General features: G+C 40.0%; 1 protein-coding gene across 7 annotated transcripts in view; it reads left to right on the forward strand.

The window, feature by feature from the left end:
* MCM10 (minichromosome maintenance 10 replication initiation factor) overlaps nucleotides 1-19,929 on the forward strand; it is a 137,930-nt gene that overhangs the window by 11,777 nt on the left and 106,224 nt on the right. For all 7 annotated transcript variants that reach the window (XM_057731603.1, XM_057731602.1, XM_057731609.1 and 4 more), the window contains 12 exons: nucleotides 1,509-1,674; nucleotides 3,387-3,554; nucleotides 4,818-4,934; nucleotides 7,176-7,375; nucleotides 9,068-9,168; nucleotides 9,796-9,906; nucleotides 9,992-10,109; nucleotides 11,804-12,032; nucleotides 13,158-13,299; nucleotides 13,943-14,061; nucleotides 16,234-16,347; nucleotides 18,338-18,483. In XM_057731603.1, the coding sequence (XP_057587586.1) occupies nucleotides 1,509-1,674; nucleotides 3,387-3,554; nucleotides 4,818-4,934; nucleotides 7,176-7,375; nucleotides 9,068-9,168; nucleotides 9,796-9,906; nucleotides 9,992-10,109; nucleotides 11,804-12,032; nucleotides 13,158-13,299; nucleotides 13,943-14,061; nucleotides 16,234-16,347; nucleotides 18,338-18,483 (1,731 nt within the window). The remainder of the gene's footprint in view (nucleotides 1-1,508; nucleotides 1,675-3,386; nucleotides 3,555-4,817; nucleotides 4,935-7,175; nucleotides 7,376-9,067; nucleotides 9,169-9,795; nucleotides 9,907-9,991; nucleotides 10,110-11,803; nucleotides 12,033-13,157; nucleotides 13,300-13,942; nucleotides 14,062-16,233; nucleotides 16,348-18,337; nucleotides 18,484-19,929) is intronic.

The raw sequence follows: 19,929 nt of genomic DNA on the forward strand, positions 1-19,929 counted from the left end.
AGTTAAGGGAAAAGCCTGGACTTTTAAATCTTCTGTGCTCTGCATCACGACTGCCTTGCATCTCCATTATACTGCCCTTGAAGCTCAGGGCAAAGCAGTAACCCTTACTGTGAAACCAGATCGCCTTTACTACTGTATCTGAGTAGCCAAGTGCAACCCCTCTAGAACACCTGAGCCTTGTCAATCTAAACTAAAACTGCTAAGCTCTTAAATTGCATGTTATTAAGCAGAGGAGGAACAAGTGACTGCTGACATGCAGTACAAGTTGGTTGCGAAGACTCAGTACTCTCCAAAATTGGTGGGGGAATTAGTATCTTAATTACATTTGAGACAGAGTTAGGGGGACGGAATACAGTAAAAGCTCATTGAGGGGGCTCAGGGTTCTTTTTTAAGGTAAAAGTGGCTCTGCTGAGATGACAGTGCCTTTCCCAGTTGAAAGTCCCTACAGATAATGAAAGATGTTGCTGATGCGAGCGTGCTGCACGTTTGAACTGAATGGAAGTAGACAAAGTTGAAACTACTCAGCCAAAGCTTCTGAGGGGCCTACAAATTTAGGAGGTTGCAGAGCTGTTTGAGTCTCTATAATTCTTTGACCTGAACCACAGAACCTAAAAATACCCTGAAGGATCATTGCCTGATAGTAACCTGTTAGCTCACAAATATCAGGCAAAGTAAGGATTTCTCCACCTACACCAGTGTTTCCCTCCTTAATATTCTTCATTGTTCCAAGTTAGCTCTTGGACTTTCTATTCCAGAAGACTTCTGAAAGAGTCAAAAAGCATGTTTTTCCCTGTTTTCTCTTGTCCTTGAATATATAATATGATCAAACATGGAACAGATGTTAATATTATACTAGAGAAAAAATTTGCAAATTCGTGAGTTTTTAGCCAGTCATTAGGAACAAGAATGTATTAATTGAAGCTAGACTCAAAGCTTTTATTTATTATGTGAAAAGGTTGGCTTTAAAAAAATATAATTAGAAATAGTAGAACTTGTGAAATTCTTGCAGAATTGATGGAATTGAAATATCTTATTTACTTAAGCAATTCATGATTTTGTGTTAAAATCAGGAGATTATTTTTAAAAGACTTACAACTTTATATTAGAATTCATAAGAACTTAAATAATTTGTGATCTTTATTTTCTACATAAGTCCCAGTTCTAGATCCATGGAAAAGCAAACCTAGCTTTTAAAATTATCTCTTTTTTTTTTTGGATGAACCATGTGGCATGCGGGATCTTAGTTCCCCAACCAGGGATCGAACCCGTGCCCCCTGCAGTGGAAGCACTGAGTCTTAACCACTGGACCTCCAGGGAAGTCCCAAAATTATCTCATTTTTATCTGCTGTAAAAATATGTACCTTGTCCATTACTACATAACTAAGCCTTCCTGAGAACAGGTGCTTTAGAGATTTTTACCTATAACATCTCTTCTAACCAATTTGCTACAGTGCCAGAGAACCTCTTCTTAAAATAATAATCTACCAATCACTGGTTTCTTGACCCAGGAAGCCTCGAGTATCCTCCACAGAAATGAATAAGAAAATGACCGGCCGAAGACTAATCAGACTGTCTCAGCTCAAGGAAAAGATGGCAAGTGAGAAGCTGGAAGAAATAGACTGGGTGACGTTTGGGGTCATATTGAAGAAAATCACTCCACAGAGTTCTAACAGTGTAAGCCATTTTACTGATTTCTCAGCTTTGTCATCACAGATTGGCATTGGGGACTCATATGTTCTTGATTTGTTACTCAGAGCCCATCAGTATTTCATTTTGAAGTCATTGCTCCTAAGCTCCCAAGTTGCCACAACCATCACTAGGTTGGTACCCGACGGGGAGATATGTAAGGAAGGCCCTACTAAAAGAAGATCATTGTACAGGCTTCTTGGGCTTTTTATTGTCTATGTCATTCTTACTCATTTCACTTGTCATTGTTTGGTGATGTATGTAGATGCCCCTATGATACTGTAATCCCTCTTGTGGAAGGGGAGCAGGTCCTCAAAGAGGCTGAGTTCACAGATCCTTTAGAAAGCTTTACTAGATGTAAGGTGTCAATTGCAAAAGTGCTGAAATTGCTGACCTGTGCCCATACAGTATGATATATTTAATTTGATGGATATTAAAAAAGATCTAACAACTTTTAAAATAACAGTTGACTGAGGCATAACAGAAAAATTATTTTGCAGCCTGATAAGTCAGAAAATCTGGATTCTAAGCCTCGTTCTCCGTTTAGCAGGAGTTGCGGCCTTAGGCTGGCCCTGAATCTTTCTTTAAGGACCTCCATTTCCTTATCTGTAAAATGAAGGAACTGGCTTTTGATTATCTCAAAGGCTCTCTCTAAAATACTGCAAATAATCTTGCAAAAACTAATTTCATTCTCCAATTTAGATCTTGGCCAACCTTAGATCTTTTAATAGCTCAACACCAGGAGTCGTGTTTCAGATTCTGAATCCTGCTCTAGCCCTGTTCTGTCTCGGTAAATGTGAACAAGTCTGGTTTTCATTTGATTAAGTTCCTAATTGCATCACCACTGGCTGTAATGGCATGGAAATAATAGGCGTGAATTTTATCTGAACTCCTCTGTACAAATCCTTGGAAGAATAATTATAATACTTGAGTCTAGGCAATAGTTCATCATAACCTGTAACCATACCCACTCTAGGCTGCCTCTGTGAAATAGTTTGATTCAATGTTGTATGAATTATTTTGTTTAAAAAAAAAATCTGTAAACGTGGAAGTTGTTCATACTGTAAGTGGGCAGCATTTTGAGTTACACTTTTAAAAATGTCATAGTATTTCCAAAATTTTATAGTTAAATACAACTAGTTTTCTATAAATGATGCTTTTTTCTTCTAAGCTAAGGAAAGATTTAGAAGCATTGGGCTGAAACCTCCTTATTAATATTAATAACATAATTAGTGATAAATAATATTTGCTAAATTTATATCAGTAAGTTTTTTTTAATTGAAGTGTAGTTGATTTATAATGCTGTGCTAGTTCTTGTTGTACAGTGAAGTGATTCATTTATATATTCTTTTTTCATATTTTTTTCCATTTTGGTTTATTACAGGATATTGAATATGGTTCCCTGTGCTATACAGTAGTAGTCTTTGTTGTTTAAATATTTTATATATCGTAGTATGTATGTGCTAGTAACAAGTTTGCTATTGGCTTGCCTGTCTTTGTCTTCATTTCTAAAATGAGGAAAGTCATACCAAAACCTAGAGGAAGGATTAATTTATAGTTAACAGGCATTCTGATGATTATAGATTGAGGGTGGGTTATACTTAGATATTTTTCCACAGTAGACCTCTCGAACTATAAATGGAGACACTGTAACCCATTGTTCAAAATTTATTACAAATAAGAATAAATATTTGCTCCAGGGGAAAACATTTAGCATCTGGCGACTGAATGATCTTCGTGACCTGACACGGTACGTGTCACTGTTCCTGTTTGGAGAGGTTCACAAAGAACTCTGGAAGACTGAGCAGGGTACCGTCATAGGGCTGCTCAACGCAAACCCTATGAAGCCCAAGGATGGTTCAGAGGAGGTAAGACTCTGTTTCCATACTTGATTGTTTATTTATTTATTTATGATCTTTATAACTTATCTGAGTTCTATCAAAAACATTTATATTGGTCTACCTCCAGGTAGTAAGTCAAGCATTTATATTCTTTTATCTCCATTAAACTGTTTTTTTGTTCGTTAGTTCAACCCTCACCCACCAATATCCTGAATTTCAGACTACTCTAGAGTATTTTGTAACAACTTCCTTCATTATATCTTTTCAAATTTGGTCCAAGGTTCCTGGAATTCTTTCAATTTTGGGGCTCAGGTTCCCTTAGATCTCCCATAAATTTCTGTGATGGAATCAAGAAGGCAAGGGTTTATAGCTAATGGAACTTTGTTCCATTTGTTAGTACAATCATAGCTGTAACTTGTGAATTTTCATTTTTAAAGTGAATTTTCATCTTCTCAAGCAGCATTAGAGTTTGAGTACTACCTGCTGATTCTCTAGTAAATTACAAACCTATATGAATAGCTTTGTGAATAGCAACAGCTTCTCCACTGGAGCCAGCAAGAAGCTACTGCTTTTGTTGTAGACAGATTATTATATCACAAGGAGTGAGAGACTAAGTTATTTCATTTCTGCTTTCACAGAGAATGGCAACAAATCTTCATTTATTGGTTAGGAAGGTGTTTGGCTACAAGTAACGGAGAAACTTCCCTGCAGTTTCTTTTTAATGGTAAACATGGAGATTTGTTTTTCTTTCATAATAAAAAATCCAGACATAGGCAATGTGGTAATGCCAGGGCCGATGTCCATGAGTCTCTCAGCCTTTTCCTCTTGATCACAAGATGGCTGTGAAGCTCTAGCCATCACATCTCCGTTCAAGGCAGGAAGTGAGCCAGGCTTCTTGCTCTGCTTTTAAAGGAAAGCAGAAGCTTTCCCAGCTACCTTCCCTGCCAATTCCTGCTTCAGTCTCTTTGGCCACATGGGGTCACATGACCATCACTAGCTATAAAGAATGCCAGGAAAACTGGGAACTGGATCCACCACCCGAGGCTGAGCATTTGGATCCTGATAGCAAAGACACAGGAGGTACTGGATAGTGGGTGGAGAGCTAAATGTGTCTTCTACACCTCCCATTTCTACAGCTGTCTTATGGAGCACTGGTTTCAAATTCCAGTGCACTGATAAAAAGGATAAAAAACCTTCTTAACTCATGCCAACCGTTGTTACATCTACTCTTGCTTATGAAAGGCCATACCTTTGTCTGCTTTTAACTCCCACTTCACCTCTTTTCTACAGGTGTGCTTATCTATTGATCATCCTCAAAAGATCTTAATTATGGGGGAAGCTCTTGACCTGGGAACCTGTAAAGCAAAGAAGAAGAATGGAGAACCGTGTACACAGACTGTGAATTTGGTAGGTTTCAGCTTTGTTGGGATGGTTTTTGATAAAGAAAGAAACTAATAGAAATAAATTACAGGTACTTTACCTGTAATGACCTATTTGGAACTAAGTTTTCCTACATTACAGGAAGCATCAAAGTGAGCAAATTGAATGCATGGTTAATAATGACCAGTTTAAAAGCTGAGGGCAGGGGAAGGATTTAACCTCTTAGGAAAGTGATCTTTTATTGCTAGCTGACTAGGAGGTATATGAAAGATAGAATTTTGATTTCCCCTCAGTTCTTTCTAGTGCTGGAGATTAAACACTAATGATGAAATACACTGAAACATTTAGTCAATACTTAACTCTATTATACCTTTTCTTAGAGCTTTCTTTTTAAAAAAATAATAGCTTTATTGAGATAGAAGTCACATGCCAGACAATTCATTCCTTTGAAGTGCACAGTTTAGTAATTTTTAATATATTCACAGAGTTGTGTAACCATCACCACTATGTAATTTCAGAAAATTTTCACTACCCTTCCAAAAAACCCATATCCACTAGTAGTCATTCCCTATTCCCCTCTTCCCCCAGTCCTCGCAACCACTAATCTACTTTCTGTCTCTATAGATTTGCCTATTCTGCACATTTCATACAATGGAATTGTATAATATGTGGCCTTTTGTGTCTGGCTTCTTTCACTTAGCATAATGCTTTTAAGATTCATCTGTGCTATATCCATGCTACAAAGCCGTTTATCAGCACTTCACTCCTTTGTTTGGTTAAATAGTATTTCACTGTATGGATAGACCATACTCTGTTTATCCATTCATTGGTTGATGGACATTTGGGTTGTGTTCACATTTGACTGTTATGGATAATGCTGCTGTAAACATTCATGTACAAGTTCTTGTGTAGATGTCCATTTTCAGTTCCCTCGGGTATATATCTGGGATGGAATTGCTGGGTCTTATGGTAACTCTATGTTTAGGCTTTTGAGGAGCCACCAAACTAGATTCCAAAGTGGCTTTTACATTCTCCCCAGCAGTATGTAAGGGTTCTAGTTTCTCCACATCCCGGCCAACACTTGTTATGGTCTGTCTTTGATTACAGCCATCCTAGTGGATACTATCCATCAAGTGGTACTTCTTAGAGCTCTTTGAAAGGATTAAATGACAAATCTCGGTTTCATCTCTTTTTGTTTCCCTTATTCTTGTCTAACAGATGAACTAGTGAGCAGGACATAGGAAGGAGGGAGATAGTTGGAAAACAGGTCTCAGGGGAAGTACTTGACAGACCACTTAAGAGCTAGACTATTAAACCTCCACTGCCACCATCTCTGAGGTTCACCCAATAGGATAATACTTCAGAGTTTCTCTTTGTTCCTTTCACTGAAAGGGTAGCATTTGCCCAAGAGTCAACCAGAGAAACAGAAAACCTCTTTAGAAACTGATTTTGTTTTATTTTTTAACTTTTATCAAGGTAAAATGCACATTACATAAAATTGACCCATTTTAAAATGTACACATCAGTAAGTGTGTTCACTTTGTTGTATAACCACAAGCTTCTTCTAACTTCAAAACCTTTTCATCACCCCATAAAAACACCCCCTACCTATTAAGTAACCCCTTCTCCGGTGACCTGTATCTGCTTTCTGTCTCTGTGGATGTATGCCGTAAAGGAATCATACAACATGGGATCTTTGTGTCTGACTTCTTTTACTTAGCATAACTTTTTCACGGTTCATCCTAGAAGCTGATTTTATTTCCATTGAAGAAAGAGGGCAAAGGCATTGAATGATACCACTTTTTCTTTTACCCAAATAGTGTGTTCAGAGTTTAGGGGAAGAACTTCTCCCCCTCCCCCCCTTTTTAAAAAATTTTTATTGGAGTATAGTTGATTTACAATATTGTGTTAGTTTCAGGTGTATGGCAAAGTGAATCAGTTATTCTTTTCCCACATAGGCCATTGCAGAGTACTGAGTAGAGTTCCCTGTGCTATGCAGTACGTCCTTATAGTTATCTATTTTATATATAATAGTATGTATATGTCAGTCCAAATCTCTCAATTTATCCTCCCACCCCGCCCCCCCTCACGTAGGGGAAGAACTTCTAAGTTGCTTAGCTGTGTGCTGAGAATGGTCTCGGAGGTCAGCAGGGAGGGTTCTGCCCACAACATAGCTCTCTGTGAGGCTGGGAGAAAGGAGCTGTGTCTGTTAACGGTGTCCGCGGCCTGTCGCCCTAACACTGATGCAGCCCCTCTTCCTTTTCACAGAACGACTGTGAATACTGTCAGTATCACATCCAGGCCCAGTACAAGAGGCTCAGCGCCAGGCGAGCCGACCTGCAGTCCACCTTCTCCGGAGGCCGAATTCCAAAAAAATTTGCCCGCAAAGGCATCAGCCTAAAAGAACGGCTGTGCCAGGATGGTTTTTACTATGGAGGAGTTTCTTCGGCCTCATATGCAGCCTCAGTGTAAGACATTCACAGGGCTTCTTTGGGGACAAGGGTCTTACTTGTCTTCTTTTAAGAGTTAAACCCAGTGGTTATATGTTTCTGTCCTGGTCCTGGAAGACTTGTACAAGTTTTATCTTTCGTAACGTGCTGCCTAGAACAAGGTAGCTGAAGGCCTCTTTCATTCCCAGGAAAAGAGGAAAACACTCAGAAGGTGGAGAAACTGAGTCAGGTCGCGATGGTGTTTAACAAGGAGTTCACGCTTCTTCTTTGGTTCCTGATGTGAATGGTGCAGCTTTGTCAGGGCTGATTGGCCATTAAAAGTTTTCATCACAGTTGTTGGCATCCTTGAAATCATTTCCCTCATGACTCCTAGCATGGATTTGCTGACCTCGTGGAACCCACATTTAATTTAGTGAATGAATATGCAGAGAAGCTTCACAGGGAAGGGGGATGGTGCTGAGGCCAGTACACCTGCCCTCTCCCTAGAGTCACTGAGTAGGTGATCATTGGCCTTGTCACCGTTCTCTAGAAAGTACATCTGAGGACACGACAGGTGGGACCTGGCTCAAGGGAGCTACAGTTGGTCCAAGAACAAAACATAGATTTTTGTCCTCGATCCCACAGAAGTTGAGCTAGAGGACTCTCACTTCCTGTCTGTTTTGTAATATCAAGCATTTTTAAGATTTTAAATAACTTCGATATTTTACCAAATTGCAAAAAAGCAAATATACATGTTATTTTTTTTTTTATGTATGTACAGTTTAGCCAAAAGGAGACAATAAAAACCATCTATAATCCCACCACCTAGATAACTGTTAGTTTTGGTATATATGGTTCTAGGGTGGTTGGTTTTTTTTCCACATATATAAATTTTTAACAGTATAAAATGAGATCATAGTATACTTATACTTTGCAACATTCCTTTTTCCCATATAAAATAACGAATTTTTCTTTGTGGAATATTCACTTATGACATTATTTTCAGTGACTACATTGTATTCTTTTACATGGCTCTGTTAATTTAAATAATTCCCCATGGGGACTTCCCTGGTGGCGCAGTGGTCAAGAATCAGCCTGCCAGTGCAGGGGACAAGGGTTCGATCCCTGGTCTGGGAAGATCCCACATGCCGTGGAGCAACTAAGCCCGTGCTCCTAGAGCCCATGCTTCACAGCAAGAGAAACCACCACAATGAGAAGCCTGTGCACCGCAACGAAGAATATCCCCCACTCACCACAACTAGAGAAAGCCCTCACGCAGCAATGAAGACCCAACGCAGCCTAACTAACTAAATAAATAAATTTTTAAAAATAAATAAACAATTCCCCATGGATAAACATTTGTAGTATTTCCAACTTTTAACAATACAAACAAGGCTTGCGTTAATATCGTAAATTTTCGCATAGGTCTTAGGTAAATCCTAGACTACTTGATCAGAGTGTTGGCATATTTATTTCTTTTGCCAACTTGCTTTTCCAGAATGGACTTCTAGCAAATTTGTAGTTTGCCTGTTATTTTACATCTGTGACACAATGCACACACCAGTTATGCTGTAGGGCCACGGTACTAAGAAAGTCTACTTACATGGTGCTTTGAGAAACTTTGACAGTTTGTAATAAATGACTACTTATGTACCTTCTTTACCTCACAGATCATTGAAGTTTAGTAATTTTCCTTTTTTCGGGGCGGGGGGGTGACTCTTGTCATTTCAGTGCAGCTGCTGTTGCACCTAAAAAGAAGATTCAAACCACTCTGACTAATCTGGTGGTTAAGGGCACGGACTTGATTCTTCATGAAACTCAACAAAAACTCGGTAATTTTGTTTCTCGATATTGTTTCTTTCTCCAGCTTAAATGTGTAGTCTTTAGTGTTGAAAATGGTTAGCTCCTAATTCTAAGTTATACTTAGTGAGTGATGTTAACCAAGCTTGGTTGGCAGCATCTTAAGAAAAAAACAGCATATTAATCTTAGCTGTGTCTTAGCTTTTTAAACTGTCTTGATGTATCTGGGCTTAAGTCTTAATGACCAGCTCTAGAATCAGTAGTATCAGTTTCCTAGTCAGACTCATCAGTTATCTTTCATTAAAACAGTTCTAGGTCAGAGAATGCCACCTGCACCCTGTCCTTGGGGCTCTGTTCATAACAGTGGTCAAGGTCTAGCATGGACCCTTAACTATAGGGCATATTCCAGGAAAAGTGTACAAAATGACCCCACAGATATTAGTATTCTAATCATTGTTCAAAATAAGATATATTTGTCTTACTTTTACAGTCCTATTAATTTCATGTCAGAGGTTAAGGATTCTCTTTTCTCTTGATATTCCATCTGCTTCATTTACAAATGACAAAGTTATGAAAGCAGAGTTTAAAAAAGGATAAGTTACATCACATAAAATAGTCTGAATTTTGAATCCTCTAAAGCTGATATTCGTATATTCCAGGAATACCCCAGAAGAGCTTGTCTTCCTCTGAGGAATTCAGGGAATTGATGGACTTGCCTACATCTGGAGCCAGAAACTTGAAACATCATTTAGCCAAAGTCAAAGCATCAGGTAGAGTCAGCCTGCCTCTGGTGTAATGTCCGTACCTGAGCCTGCAGCCTCTCAGAACCCCCTCAGCCTGTGGCTTATGTTTTAGGGATCATGGGGAGCCCGAAACCTGCTTTCCAGTCTATCTCGGCATCAGCCCTCTTAAAGCAACAGAAGCAGCGTGTGCTAGAGTTGCGGAAAAAGAAATCAGAAGAAATACAGAAACGGTAGGAGTCACAGATGTAATGTTCCCTGTTTAGACAGCTCACCTCAGGAATTCTGAGGATGTCCTATAGATTTCAAAAATGCGACTTTGGGGTGGTTGGCTACCTTTTTAACTTTGAAAGTTTTTAAAAAATAATTTTAACATAACCTTTGAAGTTATAAAGCATTTGAAGTTATGTATTTCTGACTTATGCTAGTGAATCCTGAGCCCAGGTGGTATAGGCTACAGTAATTAATATCACTGGAAAAGAGGAAGGAGCGATATGTAAAGACAGTTTTGTGAAAAGTGAAAGTAGGTGTTGGCCTGTTTGGTGCCCATTTCTCAGTTTTGCCATAGTTAGGTTTTTAATTACAGGCTGAGCCAGTGCTCAGTTTCTGCATTTGTTGAGGTCAGTGATAAAAATGAGGCACTGAGAATGGAGAGTCATCAGAGGCAAAATCAAGTGGAAATGGGTGCAGAAGGTAAATGAATCAAAGACTTTTGAACTCAAGATATCCAGATGGTAGTAAGAGCTACTGTTTATAGGCAACCAGCGTGTGCTGAGCACCATGCTTTACACTGTTCACATGCCTCATCCGTCCTTACCGTAATCAACAAGGTGTTATTATCCTTGTTTTATGACAAATGTAACTGAAGACCAGAGAGCTAATAGGTGATGGAGCCAAGTTTGAACTCACACCTACCTGTTGTACCCCAGTGCTGAACCATTATGCTGTCCCAGATCTGGGTTCCTATAGGGTACGTAGTTCCATGGAAAAGGAAGTCTATTACGAGTCAAGAGGAAATGCTTTGGAAAAATAAGAGAATGGATTTGTCCTCAGGCAGGTTAGTTTGAGGTGCTGGTGGGATATCTGTAGAGGTATTCATCAGGGGCCTACAGATGACGTAAATGTATACATATGGACATAAAAATGTATATGGAGTCATGGACCTTGTAGGGAGTAAAAAGCACCTGTCAGTTTAAAGGCATTACAGTATGAAGTTTTTCAGAATTTTGCTGGCCAAACAAAACATACCTTTGGGCAGGATCTGCTAGGCAATTAGCAAACTCAGCCTGGAGCTTACAGGAGTGGGGATGTGGTAGGGAAGAGAAGACTGGCCCAGGATTACCTGGCACTAGTTTTGAGTCTGTCACTTATGAGCAGTGGGGTCTTGGGCCTCAATTTCTTCATCTGTACCATGAGAGGTATGGACTAGATGATTTCTGACCTCAAAGTTTTTCAGTAGCCCTTAAAGCCATATATAAAATAATCACTGTGTGAATTATAGCACCTTTCTGTTAGGACTTCCAAATGTATCACATGTGTTACCTCTTCCCAGTAGAGGAAACAAAATACAGAGAGATTAGGTGAGTTCCTGAAGGATCTCAGCTAACCACAGGGCTAGAAATACAGTTCACAGCTCGCCTTCAGGGCTGAAGGTGCTCCACAGTCTGCACCCACTGGAAACCCAGTTGATAAAAATAGTCATCTGTTCTAAACTGGTGAAACAGTTAGCATTTATTCAATGAAAAATCAGTTAACTGAAGAGTTAGTGAGGCTACTATTGTTTTTACTGTGGCCTAATCTGAATTAATAACCAAGGAGGGAAAATTATTTTACTAACGACTGTTCATCAGCTGGTAGCCTGCCTGCAGTCTCCCAGTCTGTGTTTTGTGCTCACATGCATAGTTTGTGACTGCCTGTTTCTTTAAAGATTTCTCCAAAGCTCGAGTGGAGTCGAGAGCCCAGCTGTGCCATCCTCTTCTCAGCAGCCCCCTTTTCAGTCTCCACCAATGGGGGCTGAGTTCCCTAAGATGAAAGGAGCCCCAGCCATACAGACACCCAAACTTGGAAGAGGCATCTCAGAAGGAGATGATGTCCTCTTTTTTGATGAGTCACCACCACCAAGACCAAAACTGAGCGCGTTAGCAGAAGCCAAAAAGGTAACTAGCATCTCTTTTCTTCATCACTTGAATTTGTTTTCTGTGAGTGACACAGCTGGTGTTTCAAACTTTATATACCTATGACAAGGAAAGACAGACACCTCATACCTACTTATTGATCATGATAGAGTCAAAGGAATTTTAAATGATAATGGGGTATCAACATAATACCATTAATTTAATCCAAGAGAACTAGCCACTGTCTCCACGCTCTTTCTTGTCAGACTGCAGGAGATAACCTAGAAGAAGATACTGTTTTATAGCTGGAGACCTTAGTATTAGGGGGAAACATTCTTGAAATTGTTGAAGCAATTGAATTATCAAATAGTGGTTTAAAGAATCCTTTGAAAGAAACCTTACACAGAAGCCCAGTCTGTAGACAGATATAAGCTAAGTTGCTCTGATTGAAGTGGGAGTTGGGAGTGGTCAGAAGTCCCCCTGCTCAGCAGGTTCCATCTCTCCTCTTCCTGAGTCACCCTGAGCCCCTGACTTGAGCCTGTCTTCTCTTTGTTCTAGCTAGCAGCTAGAACCACATGAAGGTGCAGCAAGCCAAAGCCGTACCTACAGTAATAATAATAGCAATTATGCAAATATGTTACTGTTACTCTGTGTCTGTGATATGTGCATACATGCTATTTACTATGTACAAAATACATGCTTGGCTTGCATTATCTCATTTTATCCTTATAGCCACAACCCTAAAAGATAGGTTACTGCTGTCATCCCCATTTTATAAATGTAGAAACTGAAGCTGAACAATTAAGTCAAGTTATAAACTAGTAAGTGGCAGAGCTGGGATTCTATCCTAATTCTGTCTGTTCTGAAACAAACTTCTGAAATGTTTATGTGGTTCCTCTCTGGGTCTAAAAGCCTGCAGACTAGCTGAAGTTTATCTATTGATATTTAAATAAGCTGAGATCTGGTTTACTAACTTAGAGACCTGTCTTCCATTCTTTTAAATTTTAATAATTGTGTTAATAATGCTAAGTAAAATGAAGATATATTTTGCTAATATACATTTGATAACAGCTAGAACTCACTGGTTAATCACTGGAAAGCGGTACAGAGCTACAGATGCCTGTCTCACCTTTTAGATTTTTATCTCCCTCTCTTCTTTTTTTCTAGTTAGCTGCTATAACCAAATTAAGAGCAAAAGGCCAGATTCTTACAAAAACAGACCCAAACAGCATTAAGAAGCTAAAGGAACCCCAGGATGTCCTGGAAGTGAAGGAACGTGTAGAAAAGAACAGCACATTTTCTCCTGAAGGTACTGCAAACGAGAAACTTAGTGGGAAAGAGATACTGCTTATAAGGGAAACGTTTCAAAACATAACCAGCCTCCCTGACTACAAAAGTCATTATTTTACTTCCATTTACCTATATGGAGAGCATCTGAATAGAATTTCTGCAGCTGAAACTGATTGTTTTTCATAGACACATTAAATTAAAATGAAATTATGCCCAATTTGAAAACTTGAGATTACTCATTGGATCTTTGCACATATATATTAGTATAAAGATTTACTTTGAAAGCAGTAGAATTCCTTTGTTTTAAATTGCCCTATTTTTATTTTTAAAACTCTGAAGAAGCTGGCAGTGTCATTTAACATCAATTTGTAAATAGGCATTTTGTTGTTGTTGTTATCTATTATCGTAATTGGCTCTTATTTTAAGGTGAAAGGAGATTCTAAGTTACTGGTCAAATCTGCTGTCCCCTACCCCATATTCTAGTTTGTACTTCTCAACTCACTTCTTCTAAGAGCCTTCCTTTGCTGGTACCAGGGCAGGTAAATTCAGTTTGAAGGGTCTTATGGGGGGTGACACAGAGACTGGAGGAAGCTGAATCGTCAAGGCCCGCTATCTCTCAGAGGTTCTTCTGTAACAGCTCACGCTTTTTCTTTCTCCTTTAGCTGATGATGAATTAGAGCCTGCCAGAAAAAAAAGGAGAAAACAGCTCGCCTACCTGGAATCTGAGGAATTTCAGACAATACTAAAAGCAAAATCGAGGCACACGGGGATCCTAAAAGAGGTAAAGAGAAGCCCAGAGGGTCAAAGATGACAGAGATGTCCTCAGACTCGGGCACTCTGTCATGGGACTAAGAATCTCTTCATGTTAGTTCAGCCGAGACGCTAGTTATATGTCAGTTTGTTTGAGTTTGTTTTGAAGAACAGGAATATTGTTAAGAGATCTTAGCTTTGCCTTTGTTGCCTTGAAGAATATCATTCAGTATTTTTTTTTTAATCTTTCTATCTATTTATTTTATTGGCTGTGTTGGGTCTTTTCTGCTATGTGCAGGCTTTCTTTTAGTTGCCATGAGTGGGGGCTACTCTTCATTGTGGTGCACGGGCTCCTCATTGCTGTGGCTTCTCTTGTTGCAGAGCATGGGCTCTAGGCACGTGGGCTTCAGTAGTTGCAGCACATGGGCTCAAAAGTTGTGGCTCACGGGCTTAGTTGCTCCACGGCATGTGGGATCCTCCTGGAGCAGGGATCGAACCCGTGTCCCCTGCATTGGCAGTTGGACTCCCAACCACTGTGCCACCTAGGAAGCCCTCATTCAGTATTATTTAAATTGACTTCAGTATTATAAAAATGTTTCAGTCAATATTTTATAATAACTTTGATTGGAATATATTCTATAAAAATATTGAATTACTGTGTTATACACCCGAAACTAATATAAAATTGTTGTCAGCTATACTTGAATTTTAAATGATTAATCAACCTTTTTAAATGTTTACCTGTAGTTATGGCTGTGAAGTTATGTTTTAATTGCTCTCTACTATCTACTATTTTCTCCCTTACAGTATGCGAAGGGATTTTTCCATTCATATATTTTTATATGGGCCCTTCAGATGCTCTAATTCAGTAGTTCTCAACCCAACACTCACAATAGCAAGTGTTTTGTATTGTCTTATTATCCTGAAATTAAATTTGTGGGTAATGTAAATTACCTAGCTAGTAATTTCAAAAATACCAATATAATATCCTAGCCGTAATATAAAGAGGAAAAAGGAAAATGTTCATAATAAAATATGTATTTCATTATGTAAAATACTTGGGCACAACTACCCTTGAAGAAATAAAGAAGTAGTCAGAGGCTTGGATTTGTAAGTATATATAAGTGGATTTATCAGGCAGCTAGCATTGAAGACTCATTAGATGTGTTTTCTTGGTAACTTGAATACCATGGGCCTATTTCTTTGAAAGCGTGGGTTTTTTTTTTAACTTTTGAAGACATCAAAGCGCAGTTGTCCTTCCATATCCACAGGACTTGTCTGGTTGTGCTTTTGGAACAGTCAGTGTATATTAAAACCATGCACAAGTATTATAGGGTTGTATATAAAGCAGTTAGGTTTGAGGGTTATAGTCGGGTTTTTCATCCACATGGTTGCCTTGTAGAACATTCAGAACAATCCTTTGACGTATGAGGGACTGTTCCATGCACTGCAGAAAGTGTAGCGTCCATGGTCCCCGCCAGTAGCAGGGGTAGTCGTCACTGGGATGACAAAAAAAAAAATGCTCCCACAAATTTTCAAAATGTCCCCCATTTAGTTGCCAGTACGCCAATGACCTGCCTTTCTTTCGATTAACAAAGGACTAACAAGACAATTATATATCCTTCTACTGGACTTGAAGTTCAATCAGGAGAGGTGCTCAAGCAGACCCTGAAAGGCTGTAGAGCTCTTGTGGCCCCAAAGACCTTGTGCCCCGTGCCTTGTGCAGCTGCGCTAACCTGAGCTGTGACGACATCCATCCTGCACTGAATATCTCTCTGCCCGCACACCTTCTACCTGTGTTCCAGACCAGCAGGGATTGCTGCTGCCAAGTGCTTCGTCTGGAGAATAGTGTCGGATAGACTGGGCGTCATCACTGGGGAGGCATCCAGCACCTCCCATAGCCAAGTCTGTGTTGGAACAGTGGAAACGGTTCCCTTCTGGGGCACACTTGACCTGATGATACTGTTATCATGTCAGTAGTTTAAATTTGTATTTCGCATGTTACACGTCGCCAAATGCTTTCATACTCCTTTTTTGCCCGTTAAGGGCTTCTTTCTACTCACCATCTTTTGGGTTGCGGGTCATTGATCCGTGTCCTCATACAGTTAGGTGTCTCTTCAGTTCAGATTTCATTATTACTAAATGGCTGCCTGAGTCTATATCGGATCTGGTACAACGTCTTCTGGGTGTCTTGTCATTCCAGGCTGAGGCTGAGCTGCAGGAACTCTATTTTGAGCCCCTGGTGAAAAAAGAACAAATAGAAGAAAAGATGAGAAACACCCGGGAAGTGAAATGCCGAGTCGTGACGTGCAAGACGGTGAGTGCGGGAGACGGCGCTCCCTGCGGCCTGTCTGGGCTGCTGTGACTCAGCAGGACATGGAGGCTCTGTGGGGTATAGGGCCACGTCTTGTGACCAGAGTCCTGCCTTTTTTTAATTAGGCTGAAAACCAAACAGCCTCCCATAGCCCAGGACCGGGCTTCCTGTGACCCAGCCACCAAGCTCTGATGGTAGAACTTTTGTATTGAGATGCTCCTCATTTGGCCACAGCCCCCAGTTCTGTGGACGAGCCTCTTCCCCTTTGACCACTGGACCCAAATATTCTTATCTCTCCTCCTCAAGTGTCAGCACGTCCTCAGTCCGTAGTCCCCAGTCCCTGGGGCCTTGGTTGAACAACTTGATTTGGTATCAGATGTCGTTGATCAACTACTATTGTTCCCTTCTGCTCAGGGCATAACCTACTAGACTGCATCTCAAGGCAGTGTGTGAGTTGTATTATTGTCTCTGCAGAATTTTTACCCTGAGTCTATAAGAAAATTCGAAATCATCTACTCCTCAATATTAATACAGAATGACCCAAAAAATAAGTTCTTGCTGAACACTACTCCTTCCATTACCATTCCTTCTAAATATACCTGCATGGCTAATCCACCCCATGAGCATGTGTAAGAGAAAGAGGTGTAGCTTACCCACTGCAATTTTCTCTATCTTTATTCTTTTTAAAACCTTAGATTCTCCTTTACGCTTAGGGGGTGGCCCAAAAGGTGGGGCTTCCTTGAGAAAGTTCAGACCATGGAGAATCAGTAAAGCTTTTACCTCGGAGGACAGCTTTTCCGCTGACGGTGTGGCTATATCAGGACAAAGCTGGTGTATTCATTTTCTGTTGCTGCTGTAACAAATGACCACCAGCTGGGGACTTAGAACAACACAAATTTATTATCTCACAGTTCTGTAGGTCAGAAGTAGGTCTCGCTGGGGTAAACTCCAGGTGTCAGTAGGGTGTGTTCCTTTCTGGAGGCTCTAGGGGAGAATCTGTGTCCTCGCCTTTCCCGGCTTGTAGAATCACCTGCATCCCTTGGCTCCTGGCCCCTTCCTCCATCATCAAAACCAGCAATGGGAGGTGGGGTCCTCTGGTCACATGGCTCTGACCTCTTCCCCTGTGTCCCACTTCCACTCTTGCGGACCCTCATGATTCCATTGGGCGCACCTGGACAATCCAGGATACTTTCCCAGTCTTAAAATTGACTGATCAACAACCTTAATTCCATCTGCAACCTGAATTCCCCTTTGCCATGTAAGGTAACTTACTCATAAGTTCCAGGGAGTAGGGTGTGCACATCTCGGGGGGATTATTTTGCCTTCCGCAATTGGCATACCACTCTGCTCTGCCCTCTTTGAGACTGCCGTGGCCAAAAGTTATTTATCTAGCCTCAGTGTGATTACCAGAAACTACATTGCACTGTCCTGGCTCTGTTTCAACCTTCACCCACCATTTCTTGTTCTTTTCAGTCCTTTGAAGGGTCAAAATTAAAAGTAAATTACTTAATATCTATCTTGGTTTTGCTGCTTATGAAATAGGAGCAGTAATAAATTTATAATCCTTTTTAGCAGCCTTGTGAGAGGAAATGAAAGAGTAGCTCATTGTCCTTCCTAAATAGGCCCTGTGCCTATAATCTGTAGTCTTATGATCACGGACTACAGTGAATACAGGGCAGACCAGTCGAAGCTCCTTGGAGATTTCCAGTCGTTTTCTTTCTTTGCCCTAGCTGTTGTCTTGATGTCACAGAAGATTATTGTGTATTTTACACCTGAAATTGGGGCAAACATGAGAAAAAGTGGTATCAGTAGGGGAAAAGTCAAGGAATCACATGTATCACTGCAGCCAGAAGATCATAACTCCACCGGCACCTGCCTGGTGGCAAGGAGAGAATAGAAGTTCTCAGGACAGGCTGCCCTCATGGCAGCTGGCCCGTTTCTCCTTCAAAGCTCTTGACCAGGTGTGTGCCTTCTTTCTGCCGGTTCTGTGCAGTGCGCCTACACCCACTTCAAGCCTCTGGAGACCTGCGTCAGCGAGCAGCACGACTACCACTGGCACGACGGTGTTAAGAGGTTTTTCAAGTGTCCCTGTGGAAACAGAAGTATCTCCCTCAACAGGCTCCCCCAAAAGCACTGCAGGTATGAAATTGCTGGGGTTCTTGGTCCCATCGAGACCTCTTGAACCTTTTTCCAATTCCCATGTGATGCTGCTCCCTTGGAACTTTGAACAGTCCTCGACTCTGGGAGGGTCAGCCTTGCTCTGTGCCACCTTATGGCTCCGGGGTATCCCCGAATGCTCCTAGAGGAAAGGGACCCTGCCGCTTTCACAGCTGTATCCCCACTACTGAATACAGTACCTGGCACATAGTAGGTTATCAGAAATGTTTGTTGAATAAATAAATGGAGGGTTGGTGAAATATGTATGTTTGTGGGGGGCTCAGATAGGGAATTTTTTTTCTCTGCTGTAAAGTTATTTGTTTAAATTTTTTTAATGTGTATGTGTGTTTTAAGGGACTTTTTGCTTTTACTTTGGAGGGGGGATTTCGGATACAGAGTCAGAGCTGCTGTATTTGACTATTCAGGGGGCATGATTCATGTAGAACAGTCTGAACAATACCTGTGCAGTTTGGGGTACAGTGTGTAGAACATTGTCCTTGGTCCATTCAGTGCTCTCCTCATTTATTTCTCTGTCCCCTTCCTCACTCACTATAATGTTAGATATCTTTTCTTCACTGTGTGATTTTATTTTCCTTTAATTTATCAATGTGGTGCATTACATTGTTACGTTTTTCTGAAGTTGAACTTTCCTTTTATTCCTTGGATAAACCATGACTTATCTTGATGATTTCTCTATTTCAGCACACTGTTATAATCAAGTAACTAATATTCTATATGTGATTTTTGTATCTATATTCATAAGTGAATTAGACTTTTTTTTTTTTTTCTTTTATAGACCTATCTGGTTTTGGAACCAAGATTATGTGAGCTTTGTAAAATGAACTGGGCAACTTTCTGAAGTAACATATTAACTAGCAGTTATTTCTTGAAAGTTTAATAAATATCAGCTATAAAATTATTTAGGCCCTGTTCTTGGAGGAAAGGGGTGGCTTTGATTACCATTTCAATTTCATGGTCTCTCTTCTGCCAATTTCAGCTTTTTATATTTTTCTAGAATCCATTTCATTTAGATTTTCAAATTTGTTAACATTTAGCTGTCTCTAGTGTACTTTTTTCAGTCTGTTAGTTGCTATTGTTTTATTAATAGGTATTTACTATATTTTGTTCTGTGATTTTTTTTTTCTTTTCTTTTTCAAGGTCAACCTTGACAGAAGTCTCTTAGTTCTGTTAACCTTTTGAGAAAACCATCTTTTAGATTTTCTACACATTTATTGATTTTCTTTCTGTTTTCCTGATTTCCACCCTTATCTTTAGGTCCTTCTTGTTTCTTTGGATTTGCTTTGTATCCTTTTGTGTACATTCTTCAGTTAAAGCTTAAACTCAGCTTATTAGTTTGTAACCTTTCTTATTGCCTCATAAATCAATTTAAATCTCCTTTCCCTCTAAGTAGTTCTGCTTTAGCATCAC

Source organism: Hippopotamus amphibius, chromosome 4 (assembly GCF_030028045.1).
Source record: "Hippopotamus amphibius kiboko isolate mHipAmp2 chromosome 4, mHipAmp2.hap2, whole genome shotgun sequence".
NCBI lineage: Eukaryota > Metazoa > Chordata > Mammalia > Artiodactyla > Hippopotamidae > Hippopotamus > Hippopotamus amphibius.